General features: G+C 41.2%; 1 protein-coding gene across 1 annotated transcript in view; it reads right to left on the reverse strand.

Annotated features, from left to right (window-relative positions):
• Positions 1-19,329, reverse strand: part of TRPM3 (transient receptor potential cation channel, subfamily M, member 3) — an 805,178-nt gene that overhangs the window by 114,735 nt on the left and 671,114 nt on the right. The window contains 5 exon segments of the mRNA XM_006834915.1: positions 1,646-1,786; positions 6,364-6,531; positions 13,598-13,826; positions 15,777-16,066; positions 17,401-17,430. Coding sequence (XP_006834978.1) covers positions 1,646-1,786; positions 6,364-6,531; positions 13,598-13,826; positions 15,777-16,066; positions 17,401-17,430 — 858 coding nt within the window.

The raw sequence follows: 19,329 nt of genomic DNA on the forward strand, positions 1-19,329 counted from the left end.
GTTAGGTACCTTCAAGTCAGTTCCAACTCATAGTGACCCTAAGCATAAGAGAATGAAACACTGTCCGGTCTTGACTCAACCTCACAATTGTTGCTACATTTGAGTCCATTGCTGCTGCCACAGTGCCAGTCCATCTTGTTGGAGGTCTTCCTCTTTTTCCTCTTATTTGCTGACCCTCCACTTTAGGGGTAGGGAGTGCTACTGGCACTTAGTGGATACTGTTCAGTGCCCTAGACTGTACAAGAATCATTATACTGACCCAGATGTCAACAGTGCTGAGGTTGAGAAACCTGCTCTAACCCCATGTCAAGTGTTAGCATGCAGGACCACAGAAAAAGCACCTCATCTGGTCATTTGAGTCATCCTGGCCTCAGACTCAGGTTATCCTGTTGCTGACTCAAGTAATTGCAGTGTAGCTGGTTGTGAAAACAGCTAAAAATACAGACTCACTATTCTTTATCTGGTACAGTTCCACTGTGGCTGGAGAGAGTCAGGGACGACTTGGGTTAAAACTTACCCCAAGCTTAAAATGTCATTGAAAAGGAGACATGGGAAATCAACAGCTGAAGCTATTTTAATGACAATGTATTGTTTTGCAGGTAGAATATGGTACTGTCTTCAGGGTAGGAGCATTGAATGCTGTTTTGAGGGGTTAGAAGCTGCTTTAATTACTTTTTACTGCTTTGGTTTCCATGTTGTTTACTTATGGCAAAGCAAGAAGCTTTGTCTGAGAACACTGTCAGGTTGGGAGTAGTTACTGTTGTTAGTTGCCTGTGGAGTTGATTCTAACTCATGGGGACCCCATGTATGAAGAGCAGAAGTAATCCCAGGATTTCCAAGGCTGTGACCTTATGGAAATATATCTCCAGGCCTGTCTTCTGAGGCACCTCAGTTGTTACTAAGTGCCATCAAGTGGGTTCCAACTCATAGTGACCCTGTATAGGGTTTCTAGGGAGTGGCTGGTGAATTTGAACCACCAAACTTGCAGTACAACACCTCTAAGTGGTTCAAATGACCAATCTTTCAGCTAGCAGTGGAGAATGTAACTGTTTGTGCCACCCAGATTGGGAGCAGTTGGAGTCCTGGTGTGGCGCTGTGGGTTAATGCATCAGACTGCAAAGCTGTTTAAACGGCAAGGTCGGCGGTTCAAGCTCACCAGCTGCTCCTTGGAAACCCTATACAGGGTCGCTATGGGTCAGAACCGACAGCACTTCACAACAACAACATGCACATATCCTACCCTTAACGATCTCCTCAACGCTCACCCAGCAAATATCCCCCAAACCCAGGATGCTGTGTGCTCGGGCTCATTCATTTACAAGACAGAAGTGCTTTGTAAAAGGATATCTATTTGCCTGCTAGACTAGACTCCCTTCTATTTCTCATCTCACCTCTATTTCTGTTAATTCTCACTGTTACCACTTCCGTTATTTTCCGTGAGGAGCAGAAATGCAGCCTATGGAAACTGCTTCCAAAATGCCACAATCCTTGCAAAGCTACTGAAGAAACAAGGCCAGGGAGCTCATTTTTTATATGTTGTCTGGTCCTTATGTTCTGACTTCTGGAGAAAAACACCTACGTGTGTAAGAAATGCCATGGCTCCCTGTGGCCATCCTTAAGAAAGCAGAAAAAGAAAGATGCTTACTGTGTAGAACCAGAACTTCACGATGGGTGCATTGTAGAATTCATAGATTTTTCTGCCCAGGGGAATTAACCGGTGCCTGCTCTGAACTTCCTCTTCATCCTTCTTCCTTGAGGACTCCCCATTGCTGCGTCCCAGCATTGCCTACAGTGGAAGAGAATGGATACCATCATGGCAGGGCTCTGAAGAGCATGCAATTCAATGAACCCATTTTACAGATAGGAACTTAAAAGATTTGCCCAAGGTTCATCAGACTGTCTTCCCTAAGTGAGCATTTGAATTATACATATGATCTGTAGGTGCCCTTTTCCTGAGACAGTAGGTCTTGGGACTGTTTCTTGAACATTCACTTCTCTTCTACTCTGGGACATCTGGACTTCTGGATCTCTGGATCTAGATTCATAGAGGGAGAGAGCATGGAGCCTAGGAAGCTGATGCTTTAGGATTCTATCTTCCCCCTTCTTCCTCATCTCCCATATAGGCAGAGAGACAGGCAGACCTGGTTTCAAAGATCCTGGTCTTATCATGTATGATGACTCTTGGGTTAGACGTAAATTTCACCAGTGGTACCTGGTGGTAATTTATCCAAACATTATGACTATAATGTTTGACTTAGAACCTTTCACAGAAACATCTCTTTGTCTTCAGCATATGTCCTAGTTCTCTGATTTCAAACCCCATTAAATCTAACTTACTGGTGGTATTGCTGTGGCGTGGTGTTCAAACAGCAAAGTTGTTTGAACTGCAAGGTCAGTGGTTCAAGCTCCCAGCTGCTCCCTGGAAACCCTATACAGGGTTGCTATGGGTTGGAATCGACTTGATGGCATTTAACAACAATGATAACTGGTGGTATTAGTTTCATGGCAACTCCTGGGTACATTGTCTTCCTTTGCATGGGAGAGTCACCCAGGGAAACTGGGGGAAAGATTCCAATCATATCTGACCTAGCCAGGTTCTCATCTCTCAACTAATGAAGATCTTCTTGAGAATGGAAGTATTTCCTTCTCATTCCTGACAGCAGTAATAGCAGCAACACAGTACTGACTTAACATCACAATAAAGGTTGTTGTTGTTAAGTGCCATCAAGTGTGTTTAGACTCATAGTGACCCTGTATAGGGTTTGGAAGGAGTGGCTGGTGAGCTGGAACCTCCAACCCTTCAAACTGACCTTGCAGTCCAGTGCATTAACCCACAGCATCACACATTTATAGGCAGAATTTGAAAACAGAAAGACACATGCCAAGGTGTGTAGCAAGTGGCAGGATGTTCCAAAGATGGTGGAGGAATGGTGAAGAGTTCTAATCTTTGTGCCACTCAGAGATTCGAGTCCTAAACCAGACACTTAGAACCTGTGGGCTCTTGGGCCTGTTTCCTCACCTTTCTGAGACTTAATCTCTGTAACTGTAATGGAAGCATCTGCTTTGTGGTGGTGATTTGGTAGTTGTGTGCCGTTGAGTCAGTTCTTACTCCTAGTGAACCTGTGTAGGGTTTCCAAGTTTGTAAATATTTACAGGAACAGAAAACCTCATCTTTCTCCCACAGAGCTGCTGGTGGATTTGAACTGCTGACTTGTGGTTAGCAGCCTGGCTTGTAACCCACTATGCCATCAGAGCTCCTTCACTTGATAAGGTTGGTATATAAATCAATATGCACCTGGAACTTGATTCCAACTCAAGGTACTCCCATGTGTATCAGAGTAGAACTGTGCTCCATGGAGGTTTTTAATGATTGGGTTTTCAGAAATATATGGCCTGTCCTTTCTTCCAGGGTGCCTCTTGGTGGACTTGAACCTCCAAACTTTTGGTTAGCTAGCAAGTGTGGTAATCATTTGTACCACTTCTAAGGGACTCTGGTACTTATTAAGTGTTCAATAAATAGTAGCTGTTTTCAAAATGAACTTGAACTTTTTTGGAAATTCCTGGGTGAAATGATCTAGTTAGGCTTTCTCACCAGGAAAAAAGAGTTCATTATTAGGAATCTATAACAGCATAATTCCTTGGCTTTAATTCTTACAATATTGTTAGAAGATAAGGTTAGTTCCACAAATGACTGGAAAATGAGATTTTCATTAAATGTGAGAACAGGATAAGGGCTTATCCCTGCTCAAAAACTGACAAGGCTCTGGGAGAAGAAAAATCATTGGAAATGTGAGTTCAGAGTTGGGAGACCTAATTAAAGAAATCATTTGTTTTGAAGTTGAGAACAGAGATAACTACCAGATAATTTTCATTTCAAGCAACCCTTTCCTAAATATCCAAACATGAGTTTCAACTATTTGGATCATCACCTCAACTATTCACTTTATTCTAATATATGACAGTCACAAAGGATTTACTTGTAATCAGTAGGATTTCTGGAGAAAGTAACTTCCATTTCCTTATGGACCTTCTGGCACGAAATGTACCTTAAGTAAATGAATAGGTAAGATTCCACACTAAAGTCTCCCCATGCATTTGTTTTAATCAGTGAACTGAGTCATTTTTCATGATGGATATAACCCACTAGACAGCAATGTGTTGTTATTGTTGAGTGATATTGCATTGATTCCGACTCATAGTGACTCTTGTATGGGGTTTCTGAGGAGAGGCTAGTGTGTTTGAACCATTGACCTTGCAGTTAGCAGTCTAGTGCTTATCCTGCTACACCAGGACTCCAGACAGCAAGAGAGTTCTATAAATATTTATCACTGACCTCAAGAAACTCCAAGATGACATGGTATTTGTCTTATCATTTATATAACATAATTATGCTGCTCATGGTCTGCTTATATACATGTTTAATGATATGATGTTATTTGGGCACACATGAAATAGGAGTAAAGGTGCCATGAAGGGTTGTAGAAATAGAGTGGCATATTGGGGTAACCTCTGGGGACAGTAGCTACAATAAAGCTACAACAACATTTTGGGGTCTGTGAACACATTGAAACTTCCTTACGCAAAACGTAAGACAGAGACACTTAACAGACAATGCGACAAAACAGAACCAAACCCCAAAGCCAAACAACTTATCCAAAGCCTTTATTCAGATACATTCCCAAGTGGCCTTTGTGGATTTAAGAAAATTCTAAAGTTTCATTCTAGATATTTTAATAATTCCAACCTAAACAGCTTAATTTACCGATTTTGCTCATTTCATTGTCCTGTAGTCAAACATTTACTCAGACATTCCTTACAGCAGACTTTAACAGGATCGAAAAGAAACAAAATCACATGATGTGAATCTGAGGACATTTGCTGGCTGGACCCATATGTCACAGCTAGCAGAGGTCCTTTCAGGTGATCTGAGCTACTAAGAAGGACCCCTGGTGGCACAGTAAGTTAAACATTAGACAGCTACTAAGAGGGCTCCCTGCTGCAGCAGTGGGTAAGCTCACCAGCTAACCTAAAGGTTAGCATTTCAAACCCACCAGTTGCACTGTGGGAGAAAGATGCAGCAGTCTCCTGTAAATATTTCCCCTTGGGAACCCTATGGGGCAGGTGTACTCAGTCCTATGTTGTTGTTGTTATATGCCATCCAGTCGGTTCCGACCCATTGCGACCCTGAACAGGGTTTCCGAGGCTGTAAATCTTTACGGGCTGGAAAGCCTCATCTTTCTCCCGCGGAACAGCTGGTAGTTTCAAACTGCTAACCTTGAAGTTTGCAGCCCAATTTGTAACCACTACGCTACCAGAGCTCCTTACTCTGTCCCATAGGGTCTCTACAAGTCAGAATTGACTGGACAGCAATAGGTTTAAGTTACTAAGGACTCAGTAGTTCAGAAACTTTGAATGATTCTTCAGAAGAATGGCCCTCTGTATGTATTCCCTGCTTCACTTGAGGCTGGGATTGTGGTTGTAAAGAGATCTTTTGAAAAGGCCTACTAGAATGAAAGACTGTTAATCTGAAGAAACAACAGTCCACAGGATAATCATGTAAAGGCCTTTTGTCACCTGAGCTAAAACAATTTTTGTTTTCTTCTTTTATGGTTTCTTCTGGGTTATTATAGCAACACTCATTGGTCAGGGTTATTTAGGAGGGTGGGAATATCAGATATGAAGTGGTTTGGTCTCCAAAGCTACGAAACCTTGCTTGCCCCTTTAATAGCTATGCGGTATTTTTAGCCTTTGGAGACAACCCAGCGGCAGTCACGCAGCTCGAGTGGGGGTTGCACAGGCTGTCCTGTGCCCAGCTGCCCCATTACCCCTGCAAAACAAAGCATCCGTGCTCTATAATTAATAAAAGATTTCCATACAAACCTCAAAATTCAACTAATCTTACATTTGTGAGCCTGACCCCCAAAGACAGATGAAGGCTTTGCTTCAGGTCAGCAGAACAGTTCCACCTGGGAGAAGTTGACTGCTCCCAGATAATAGATTTGCCACCTTCTCCATGTCTGCTAACCTTGCCTTGTTACCTGGTTATTTTATAAAGCATGGCTGTTTGGGAAATGTAGGGTGATTCTGAATTTCACTCGTTTTTCCTGTATCACTAAGCCTTGCTGAAGAATTTCACATAGAATGGAACCTTAATGTCTTGTTCTTTGTGCAGAGAGAGAAGCATCTACAATTCCCTAGTCTCAAAACTTAAATAAAATGCCAAGTGATACTTTAAGCCTGGTTGGAGGCCGGCCAACAGCCATCTGACCTCAAGAGGCATTAGGCATTCAATCAAAAGAATGGAGCAAGGAGATTAGGGGATCCCCACTCCCCTGGGAGAATAACTGGGCAGTGTTTTCTTACTGTTAGTTCCATGTCCTCTTCATCTTTCTCCTTTGTAGGCTTCTCTGGTTCTTCTGGCTCCTTCTCTTGGAGATGGATTTCCTGGGCCTGAGACATGTAGGGCATGTCATCTTTGTTCTTGAACTCCAAGCTGAGAATTGAAGGAGGAAGTAGAATTCCCAGAATTACCTAAAGTAATAATAATGATAATAATAATAATCACATTTAAAGGATTAAGATTAGTGTGGTTGCTTAGAATCAGAGGGTCTGGGGAACAGTGTACGCGTATGTGTGCGTGCATACCTGCGCTGTGTGTAGCTCTGTGTGGGAACCTGGACATTTGAACAATGAAACACACTGATGCTCAGAAAGTCACTTCTGCCCAGCTGGGTGAAGTTGTGCACAGCCTCTCAGTCTACATTTTGGAGAAATCAAGCATTTTGCCCCAAAGCATTTTATTCAATTAACAACCACTTTGCAAAGGGGGCAGGGTAGACAGGAAAAAGAGGCCAGACGTTTTTGTTTTTTTTCACCCAAGGCAAAAGTGAGAAAGAAGTCAGCTTCATATTTAACCATTAGAGACCACTAGACTTTGGCTGTGAAATCAATTCATACATATGTCCACACGCATTTATTTATTTGCTTATATGTCAAGCGGGGCTGATGATGTATCATGGGATTATTGCCATAGAAAATGCTGACCTACATTTACCTAAAGACAAAATTCAGAGGATGGGGAAAGAAGAAGGAACGGAAACAAGAACACAGAGAGGAAGAGGGCTAAGGGATGTTGCACTGAGGGGATTGCAGTCGAAAAGAAATGAACTGTGTCATTTGTTGAATGCAAAAATGGACGATCTGCTCTGTAAACCTCCCCTCAATTCACAATAGAAAATTTAAACAAATGCTGCCTAAATTGACCTTGAGAAAGTGCATGCAAATAAAAGCATGTTACTTATTTTAGACCGTGTCCCTGGCATGTGGTGCTACACAACAGCAACACACACACACACACACACACACACACAGTATTCACTCTGAGTTTCCACCCTCACCCACTCCCCAGATCTTCAGAAATACCCCAGGAGGGCCTAATGCTGTATATCTATCTCTCTTGTACAAATAACGTGCTTACATCTCTATGTGGTGGTACTAAGTCCCTCTGAAGGACCTTCCTTTGCCAGGAAGGGTCAGTCAGGATGGTCGTCAAGTAATGAAGCAGGGACAACCTATACTGGAATGCTCACAGGGACTTGGGAGCAACTAAGGGAAAAGGGTGACCCCAAATGCCAGGTGACTGGCAGGCCTGTGAAAGCTCAGGTGGTGGTCTGGCAGACTTCGGGGACATGACACCCTGTCCTCCTGCTGAGGGCCTGGCCTGGCTCCCTGTCTGAGGTGAGCTTTGCAGTCACTAGCAGTTTGACTATCAAACTACACACGTCTTAACACACTTCATGGAAAATTCTGTATCTCAGAACCGCGTCAGGGTTTTAAGTTGGCAGGGGGGTGGGGATTGGGGGATGGAGGCCCAAGAGATGGGAGCTCGAGGAGGTTCTGATTCAATCAGTGTGGCCTCAGGGTATTCTCCTGTCTGGTGGCCCTTCTGCTTTGGGCTAACCTCAGAGTTGCCCAGATCAAGTAATGCTATGTAAACTGGAGTTCAGCTTAAGTTGTAACAGGAATCCCTGGTTGGTGCAAACAGTTACCACATTTGGCTGCTAACAGAAAGGTAGGGGGTTGGAGTCCATGTACTTATGAAAAATCAGTGAAAACCCTATGGAACACAGTTCTACTCTGACACACACAGAGTCACTACGAGTCAGATTCAACTGGTTTTTAAGCTGTAACAGCCAGAAACTCTAAACAGGCACAGCATTTAAAAATATTATCTTCATCTTCCCTCCCCCGGTTTTTGCTGTCTTTACTTTCCTCAGTTCAATTTTTATTTGGAAAACATTGGGGAAAAAGAAAATGAGAAAAACAAAACATCTTACTTCTTTTAAAACACAGTGAAGTTCTTTACATTGTTCACTCAATCCCAGAGGCACCTACTACAATTGACTTTAAATCCTAATTTTTAAAAATGAATTATTTTATACAGATATAACTATGCACATACACATATATGTATTTTAAATGGACTCAGCCTATGCATGCTGGTCTTTGCCTTCTTTTGCTTCACTTGATAATGTTGTTGTTGTTGTTAAGTGCAGTCGAGTTAGCTCCAACTCATAGCCACCCTGTATAGGGTTTCCAAGGAGCAGCTGGTAGATTTGAACTACAGACCTTGAGGTTAGCAGTCCAGTGTTTATCCTACAGCATCGCACCAGGACTCCATAACTTGAGAATGATTATGATTACCTAGCAATGTCAATATTTATAAATCTATCTCATTTTTAATTTTGGTTTTTAAAATATCACAAATGTAGCTGATAGAAGCCAATATCTCTATGAAAAGATGCAAAGGAGGACTAGTGTGTTTTGGCTCCCCTGGCCGAAAGATCTTCCAGGTAATATGGCTTGTGATAGAAGCTAATGGTACCTCCAATGGTACCTGTGTGTTACTACCACCTTTAGATCTGCTGAAAAATGTCCATTCCGTGGAGTACTGTTATTGTTAGGTGCTGCTGAATAGTTGTGATTCATAGTGATACCATCTACAACAAAACGAAACAGCTCTTGGTTCTGTACCACCATCCTCACAAGAGCTGTTGTGTTTGAGCTCATTGTTGAAGCCATTGGATCAATCCTTCTTGGTGAGGGTCTCCCACCTCTTTAAAAAAACAAAACAAAAAACTTTTCATTGTGACTTGATCATCAGTTTTACACTCCACAAGTCAGGCATTTTGTTTCATCTCAAGCATCATAATCCCCTCTGTCTGCTGCTTTGTCCTTGTGTTTGATTCCATTTCTTCTTCTTTGCCAATGCTTCTGCACTTTGTCCTTGGTATTGCTGCCCTTTTGATCCCCAGTGGTTGACCATTCTATGGTGTGCACTAGTGTAGCTGCCCCTATACATTTGTTTCAATTTCAGACATGAACCGTGACCAAAGGCCATAGCCTATGGGTTCTACTCATTGCTATCTGACCAGTAAGTGGTCTTTTTTTTTTTTATTTTATGCTTTTGACTTTTGTTCCACTCTATCTAGAACCTTCTAATGTGATCGCTTTCAGATCGGTTTTTAGTGGTAGCGGGTACCATCTACTTCTATTCTCAGGGTCATGGAGACTGATGTTCACATGATCCATTAGTCTATCAGACTAATTGTTTCCAAGCATCTTCAATTTTCATCACTCCTCTTTCCTCTGGACAGGGAGAGACCAATAGTTGCACCTTAAATGGCTGCTTAGGAGCTTTTAGGGTCTTCTGTTTTTTTCACTCACCCTCTACCAAGATGATATCCTTGCCCAGTTACTGGTCCCTCCTGATAACATGTCCAAAGTACATGCGAGAAAGTCTCACCAGCTTTACTTATAAGGAACATTTTACTTTTATTGTGAATTGAGTGAAGGTTTATAGACAAGATCATCAGGTTTTACATTCAGTAATTCCTATGCTTTGCTTCATCTCAGTGACTGCAATTCCCTCCATGGAACAACAGTTGTCTTGCTTTTTCCCTGGAGTTACCCATGTACAAATATCTTCTTTCAAACTCATGTATTTGTGGGATAGATAAGCATATATTATCCCACTATTTCTCCCATACCCATTCATTCTGTGTGTCTGTCCATGTATCTACACATAGAATGCCGTTGTTCAACAGTTGTGTACATATCACTATTTACCTCTATCCCCTCTAGCCCTCACATACCTCCCTGTGTTTTCACCTGTTTCCATCATTCTTTTGCCTACTTCCCTCTTCTTGTATATTGCCCTCCTCGTCACCTAACAAGTGTCTATCCTCTAGCCAGTGAACTACTCTTCCTTTCCTCCAAAAACTGGAGAATGTTTCTTTTAATACAAAAACCTTTTTTATAAGTTTTTATAATAGTAATCTCACACAATATCTGTCCTTTTGTGATTGACTAATTTCACTCAGTATAATGTCCTCCATGTCACGAGGAATTTCACAGATTCATCATTATTGTTTACTATTGCATAGTATTCCATTGTGTGTATGAACCAAAGTTGTTTATCCACTCTTCCATTGATGGGAATTTAGGCTGTAGGCTGTCTCCATCTTTTTGCTATTGTAAATAGTGCTGTGATGAACATTGGTGTGCATATATCTACTTGTGCCCTGGCTCTTGTTTCTTGTGGATATACACCAAGTAGAGGGATTGCTGAATCATGCAGTATTTTGATTTCCAACTTTCTGAGGAAGTGCTACACCATTTTCCACAGTGTTTGAACCATTTACCGTCCCATCAGCAATGTAGGAGGAGTCCTCATATGGTGCTAAGGTCGATAGTTCAAGCTCACTAGCTGTTCCTTGGAACAGCTATGGGTCGGAACTGACCTCACAGCACTTAACAACAACAACAACAACAGCAATGTAGGAGGGTCCCAGTCTCTCCACACCCTCGTCAACATTTGTTGTTTTCTGTTTTTTTTTTTAACTTTGCTATTAATGCTAATGTGAGATGACATCTCGTTGTTTGGATTTGCATCTCTTGTGTGGCACTGTAAGTTAAGTACTGGGCTGTAGGGTCATTTGAATAGCAAGGTTTACAGTTCAAACTCACCAGCTGCTTCTCAGAAACTCTATATAGGGTTATTATGAGTTGGAACTGACTCAACAATACTTAACAACAAATGGCTAATGGTTGTGACATTTCTTCATCTGTTTGTTGGGGGCCTGAATGTCTTCTTTGGTTAAGTATCTGTTCATGTCCTGAGCCCCTTTTTTAATTGGGCTGTTTGTCTTTTTCTTTTAGAGGTGTTGTAGTTTCCTATAAATTTTAGAGATTAGTCCTTTGTCTGATAAGTCATTGCAAAAATTTCCCCCTAGTTTGTGAGCTCCCTTTGCCTCTTTTGGTGAAAACTTTGAGGCATACAATTGTCTAATTTTGGGGAAATCTCAGTCATCTATTTTGTCTTCTGCTGTTTGTATGTTTTTAGTAATGTTTGTTGGTGTATTTATGCCATGTCATAGAGTCCCTAATAATTTTGTCCCTGTTTATCATTCATGACCTATATAGTTCTAGGTTTCACATTTAGGTCTTACATCCATATTGAGTTTGGTTTTTCATATGGGGTGAGATAGGGTTTTGTTTCATTCTTCTGCAAATGAATTTCTAGTTTTGCCTGCACCATTTGTTGAAGACACTATCTCTTCTCCATTCTTCTGTGTTTGGCCCTTTGTCAAAGATCAGCTGACTGTATGTGGATGGATTTACTTCTGGGTTCTCAATTCTGTCCCAATGATCTGTGTATTTTTCATTATGTGAGTGCCAGGCTGCTTTGACTATGACTGTGTAGTAAGAGGCCTCCAGTTTTGTTCTTGCTGTGTTTTGCTTTTCCAAGTTCTCTTTTCTAAAGAGCATTTTTATTGTATTTCTTCCAAGACTGATTTGTTTGTTCTTCTGACCCCAAACCCACTGCCATGGAGCTGATTCCAACTGATAGCAACCTTATATAGAATAGTTTCCAAGACTCTAAATCTTTATAGGAACAGACAGCCTCATCTTTCTCTTCTGGTGGGTTTGAACTGCCAATCCTTTGATTAGCATTTCAGTGCTTATCCTACAGCACCACCAGGACTCCTTGTCCTTCTGGCATTCCATGGTATATGGAATCTTCATTGCCAACACCATAATTCAAAGACACTAATTCTCCCTTGGTCTTCTTTATTCACTGTCCATCTTTTGCATGCGTATAAGCAAATTGAAAATACCCTGGCTTGGGTCCCATGTTCCTTAATTCTCAAGGTGATATCCTTGCTTTTTAACATCATTTTAAAGAGGTCTTTTGCATCAGATTTGCCCAGAGCAATACATTGTTTGATTTCTTGTTGCCTCTATGGGTGTTTATTGAGGATCCAAGTAAAACGAAACCCTTGGCAATTTCAATATTTTCTCCATCTATCATTAGGTTTTTGGTCCAATTTTGAAGATTTTTGTCTTCTTTATATTTATGTGAAATCCATACTGAAGTCTGTAGTCTTCGATGTCCAACAGTAAGTGCGTCAAGTCTTCATCACTTTCAGCAAGCAATGCCCATACCATGAAATATTACTCAGTGATAAAAATAAGAGTTATTAAACTGCAAAAAGACATAGGAAAACCTTAAATGCTGGACTGCAAGGTCGATTTGAACCATAAGGTCAGTGGTTCAAGCTCACTGGTCATTCCTCAGAAACCCTAAATAGGGTCACTATGAGTTAGAACCAACTCGACAGTACCTAACAACATATGAAAGAACTAATTCTGAAAAATCTACATTTTATATGATTCCAACTATAGGAAATTCTGGAAAAGCCAAAACTATGTTGTTGTTGTTGTTCAGTACTATAGAGTTGGTTCAACTCATAGTGACCCTATATAGGATTTCCAAGGAGCAGCTGGTGGTTTTGAACTGCTCACCTTGTGGTTTGTAGTCCAGTGCTGATCCTACAGTATCACACCAGATGTTGTTAAGTGCCCTAAATATGGTTGCCAAGGAGCAACTGGTGGATTTGAACCACCAGTCTCTGGGTTTGCAGTCCAGTGCTTTATCCTACATTGCCAAGAGTTCAGGGGAGGGAGATGAGGAATGAACAAATGAAGCACCGGGTATTTTTAGGGCAGTGAAACTTTGCTGCAAGATACTGTCATGGTGGATACATGGCATTATACATTTGTCAAAACCCACAGAACTGCGTAACACGAAAAGCGAACCTTAAGATAAACTATGGACTTTAGTTAGTAAGAATGCATTAACATCAGCTTATCAAACACAACATACCGCATCAACGTAAATTAGTAATAATAGGAGAAACTGTATGCATTTTCTGTTCAATTATTCTGTAAACCTCAAACTACTTCAAAAAATAAAATTTACTAAAAAGAACAGCTTTGAAAGTGTTAATGTCTAGGCACCATCTTGAGAGTTGGACTTCATATGCTTGTTGGACATCAGCAGGACTTTATGAGTCTTTAGTTGTCATATTTTTTAAAATGCCAACACAGAAGCTTCTGATACACGTTGGGGTCTAGAACCAACCTCTTAAGATACAGTTGGAATCAGTACCCAATCCCATCACAAATTTGATTTGGAAAACTCCAAGCAACCCTCTAGCCCTCCAAGTCAGTAGGGTTTTCTGGGAGTGCTGACCTTGAGGCCTGAGTTCTTGCGCATCCGGAGCCGGCCCATCCACATGTCAGTGAGTAACATCTGGCTGCACGTGTGTGCAATGAAATCGCGGTGCTTGGCAGCTACAGCAAGCTGCAGACACGTGGCATTGCTCCAATTCTTCAGTTCATACGTCAACAGCTTCATGGCCAGCTGCTCATCCTGCTTGTAGGATTGGTCCAGGAGCTCCACGGCCAGCTGGCCAAAGTCCCTGAAAGAAAGAACATATGGAGGAAATTCTTTAGGTCTGCTTGTAGACTTAAGGAGCTCTGGTAGCATAGTGGTTACGAATCGGGCTGCAAACTGCAAGGTCAGCAGTTCGAAACTACCAGTTGTTCCGCAGGAGAAAGATGAGGCTTTCTGCTCCTGTAAAGATTTACAGCTTCAGAAACCCTGTACAGGGTCGCTATGAGTCAGAACCGACTCCACGACACATAACCACCACCACCACCACCACTTGTAGACTTAGATGATGAAAGTGGGGACCTGTGGATCAAGCCACAAAAGATGTTCCCATGGGATATAGTCTGCTTATTCGCTCTGGACTAGATCAAGGAGCTCTGGTGTTATGGTAGTTATATGCATGGTTGTTAACTGAAGGTCAATGATTCAAACCCACCAGCTGCCTCACAGAAAGGAAAACACCTGGCAATGGAATCTATCTGCTTCCATCAAGATTGCAGCCTAGGAAATTATCTGGGATGTCAAGTGGCTGATCCTAGAGTCATCCAAATCAATGTCTACCTTTTCTTTGCTCTACTAGGGTCACTAGGAGTTAGAATTGACTAGCTAGCACAGAACAACATGGGCTAAATCCTCTCCTTGCCTGTTGTATTGTGGTGGCCTTTGTGTTGTTATGATGCTGGGAAGCTTTGAGGAGACTGGTATTTCATATTCCAGTAGGGTTGGGTCACCCACGGTGGCCAGGTTTTAGGGGAGCTCCCAGACTAAGACAAGGAAGAAAGGTCTGCAGATTTAGTTCTGGAATCAGTGAAAAGCCTTTGGAGAACAACACAACATTGTCTGATACAGTGTTGGAAGATAAGTTTTCTAGGTTGGCAGGCACTACTCAGTAACAGCTGTAACAATGGATTCAAACAGACCAGTGATTATGAAGGTGGTTCAGGGCAATGTGTATTTGGCCATGAGGACACATATTGTATTTATATTGGGGGAAAGGGGGGTGGGTAAGTCAAACAAGGCATGGTCCCTGCAGTCAAAGCTCTGAATTCAAAGCATGGAAGAGGTAGATCAGTAAGTCAATGATGGGAGGGCAGAATGTTTTCTGAAAACTCACAGCCTTCAGCTTAAATCCCAGTCTTGTCTATCACAAGTGTGTGACCTTGGAGAAGTTACTTCAATTCCTCAAATTTTTTTTTTTTTTTTTGCAGTTGTAAATTAGACATAATAATAGTAATAACAACAACAACATGTGTACTATTGGGGTGGTTGAGAAGATGAAATGAGATTATCTATGTATCTGCCTGTACCTCTTTATATAGCACTGTGCTTAATGTTGTTGTTGCAAAGTGCAGTTGAGTCAGTTCTGACCCATAGTGACCCTGTATAAGGTTTCTGAGAAACAGCTAGTGAGCTTGAACTGCCGACCTTGCAGGCCAAATGGCTTAATACACAATTATTTATATCCATCCTCTGTGTGGAGTCCCTGGGTGGTGCACACTGCTAAACATGTGGCTGCTATCTGAAAAGTTGGTGGTTTGAACCCACCCCAGAGGTACTTCCAAAGAAAGGATCTGATTTTGAAAGGTAATAGCCAAGAAAATCCATGGAGCACAGTTCTACTCTGCCATGAATGGGGTCACTCTGAGGTAGCATGAACTCAATGGCAACTGGCAATTGGAACCCTCTATGTGTGTGTACTGGTGTGGTGCTGTGGGTTTAATGTGTTGGGCTGCAAGGTCAGTTTGAAATGCAAGGTTGGCAGTTCAAAATCACCAGCCACTTCCTGGAAACCCTATACAGGGTCATTATGAGTTGGAACCAACTGAACAGCATTTAACATCAACAACAACAACATGTGTACTATTAGGGTAATACAGCCATCCCTTAAAGCTCTGGGTAGCTTAGACCCTCCAGTATCTGGTGCCCATCTTCTGTTCTCTTCACCTGATTATCCATTCCATTTGTTAGGGTGACAAACCTGGAGTTGTGGTTCAGCTCCTGCGAGATGTCGTCAACCATGTCGTTCTCAGAAGCCTCGTGAGCCATGGCTTTGCAAAGTTTACAGGCCACCAGGGCCTTGGCCATGGCCTCCTCCCCATGCTGCCAGAAGAACAAGGCCATCTTCTGCCTCTTCATCAGAACGGCCCACACCATCAGCTCATGGAAGGGGAAAGGGAAATGGTTGATCTCAGGGTCGTCCAGATCAATGTCCACCTCTTCTTCACGCTTCTTGGTTGTCTTTCTTCCTCGCCTCAAAGGAACATCATCCTGTAATTTTACAGACACAACACAGAAGCCGAGTTAGAAACAAATCAATTCAATTAAGCAAGTACTAATCATATATATCTGGAGTCCTGGTGTGGTGCTGGGGGCTAATGTGTCAGACTGCAAAGTCATTTGAACTGTAAGGTTGGTGGTTTAAGCTCACCAGCCACTCCTTGGAAACCCTATACAGGGTTGCTTTGAGTCAGAATCAACTCGATGGCACTTAACAACAACAATCATATATATCTAGGAGTCCTGATGTGGTGCTGTGGGCTAATGCATCAGAATGCAAAGTCGTTTGAACTGCAGGGTCGGTGGTTCAAGCTCATCAGCTGCCCTTGGAAACCCTATACAGGGTTGCTGTGGGTAAGAATCAACTCGATGGCACTAACAACAACAACAATGGTATATCTACGATTGTTAGCTCTGGTAGTGAGTCAGGCTGCTAACCTCAACATCAGCAGTTTGAAACACCAGGCATTTTGTGGGATAAGAAGAAGCTTTCTACTCCCATAAAGATTTTTTGTTTTGTTTTCTTGGGGGGGGGGGAAGTTTGATGTCTTTATTGCAGTGCTTGAACTCTGACTCATCTTTCCTTTACCTCTTTCCCATAAAGATTTATAGCCTCAGAAACTCTATATAGGGTCGCTATGAGTGGGAACTGACTCCACGGAAAATAACCACCATCACCAATCATATATCTACTACTGATCCAGCTTTAGGATTGATACAGAAATGAAAGAGTCTAGCTCCTATCATCAAAGAATGCATAGGCACATACATGCCTAAGTCTAAAACAAGCTATGATAAATGCATTTAAAAAAATTTTAATTGTTACCTTAAGAGGCATTTTATTTTTCTATTGTCCTTTTTTTTTTTTTTTCTGTCTCTCCACAGGTAAGGTTATTTGTATTTCAGATGGACAGCTCTACCCTTTTCATTGAAAGGGCAATGACATTCTATACTTACATTAGCAAATATGACAATAACCACATGAACAAAAGATGGAAAGCAGATAACCTAGGTCGAGTTTCTGTATACCTATTTAAGCCATTTGTGAAGTAGTTCCGGTGTTTAGATCTATTGCCATTTGCAAATACCCATGAATAGATTTCCCTTACTGGAATTCATATGCATCCTTGATTTTCCAGTTAGTATTTCAAATAGGATTTACTTTCCTGTTTGCAATGCTAACATGACCTTGACACTTGGAAAAATTTTATTTCCTGATTTTAGAATCATGTTCGAAGCCCTAACATTGAGATGAACTTAAATCTGTTTTCTAAATGCGTAATAAGAGAATACATAACTGACACCAATAATCTGAGTAAACTTACCTCCATTCCCAGCAGTTTCAAGGCTTTGGGCTGTTAAAGAAAAACAAAAGTCATGAACTTAGAATTTTTTCACAGAGGTAAGAAAAGAATCCTACCATATCTTAAACAGGCAATATAACTACTCCATTGTACCATATCCACCACTCATCTGGCAGTGTGTTGTACTGGAGTGGCTTATGTGTCATTGTGATACTGGAAGCTATGCCACCAGTATTCCAAATACCAGCAGGGTCACACATGGTGGGCAGGTTTCAGCAGAGCTTCGAGGCAAAGACAGACTAGCAAGAAGGACCCGGATATGTACTTCTGAAAAAATTGGTGAGTGAAAACCTATGAATAACAGCAGTACATTGGCTGATGGAATGCTGGAAAGTGAGCTCCTTAGGTTGGAAGGCACTCAAAATATGAATAGGGAAAAGCTGCCTCTTCAAAGTAGAATCAGCTTCAATGATATGGTTAGAGTAAAGCTTTTGGGACCTTCATTTGCTGATAAGGCAAAATGAGAAGAAACTGCTGAAAACATCCATCAATAGTCAGAGCATGGGATGTCTCAAGAATGAATCTAGGAAAAATGAAAATCACCAAAAAATGAAATGGAATGCATGAAAATGAAATGGACTTCTATTGGCCAGTTTGGATCAGACAATAATATGGTCTACTATGCTGGGAATGGCAATTTGAAGAGGAATGGTGTCATATTCATCATCAAAAAGAACATTTCAAGATCTCTTCTAAAGTACAACACTGCCAATGATAGAGTAACACCCCTCCATGCCTACAAGAATGATCATGTGGCTATTTTCAAATTTAGCTCCCAAAGATAAAGAAATTGAAAATACTTACCAACTTCTGTAGTCTGACATTGACTAAATATGCAATGAAGGCACATTGATCATTACTGATGATTGTAATACAAAAGTTGAAATTACAGAAGAATCAATAGTTGGAAAATATGGCCTTGGTTTTAGAAATGATCCCAGAGATAGTATGATAGACTATTGTAAGACCAATGATTTGTTCATTGTAAATACTTTTTTCAAGCAACATAAAAGGCAACTCTACATGTCGATAGAATACACAGGAATCAGATAGTCTATCTCGGTGAAAAGAGATAATGGAGAAGTTTAATATCATTAGTCAGAAACCAACTTCTGAACAGACAATCAATTGCTCTTATAAAAGTTCAAGGTGAAGCTGAAGAACATTAAGACAAATCCATGAGAACTAAAGTATATGACGCCATCTCAAGAATAGATTTTACACACTGAAAAGTATGACCAAAGACCAGGTGAGTTGTGGAATGACATCAAGGACTCATACACGAAGAAAGTTAAAAGGTTATAAAATTACAGGATAGAAATAAAAAAATAAAATGAATGTCAGAAGAGACTCTGAAATGTGCTCTTAATGTAGAGTACTGAAAAGGAATGGAAGAAATGATGAAGTAAAATTGCTGGACAGAAGATTTTAAAGGGTGGTTGGAGAAGACACAGTAAAGTATTGCAGTGAAAAATGCAAAGACCTGGAAATAGAAAACTAAAGGGGATAACATGTGCAGCATTTCCCAAGCTGAAAGAACTGAAGAAAAATATCAAGCCTTGAGTTATAATATTGAAGGATTGTTGTTGTTAAGTGCCGTCAAGTAGGTTCCAACTCATAGCTATCCAGCTATCCTGTATAGGGTTTCTGAGGAGTGGCTGGTGAGTTTGAACCACCAACCTTGTTGTTCAAATTAACCTTGAGGTCCAGAAGGATACTATGGGCAAAATATTGAACAATACAGGAAGCAAAAGAAGATGGAAGGAAAATATAGCATCACGATTTTGTTGACATTTTAGCACTTCAGGGGGTAGCATCTGATCAAGAATCAGTGGTACTGAAGGAAGAAATCTAAGCTTCACTGAAGGTAGTGGCAAAAAGTAAAAAAAA

Source organism: Chrysochloris asiatica, unplaced genomic scaffold (assembly GCF_000296735.1).
Source record: "Chrysochloris asiatica unplaced genomic scaffold, ChrAsi1.0 scaffold00014, whole genome shotgun sequence".
NCBI lineage: Eukaryota > Metazoa > Chordata > Mammalia > Afrosoricida > Chrysochloridae > Chrysochloris > Chrysochloris asiatica.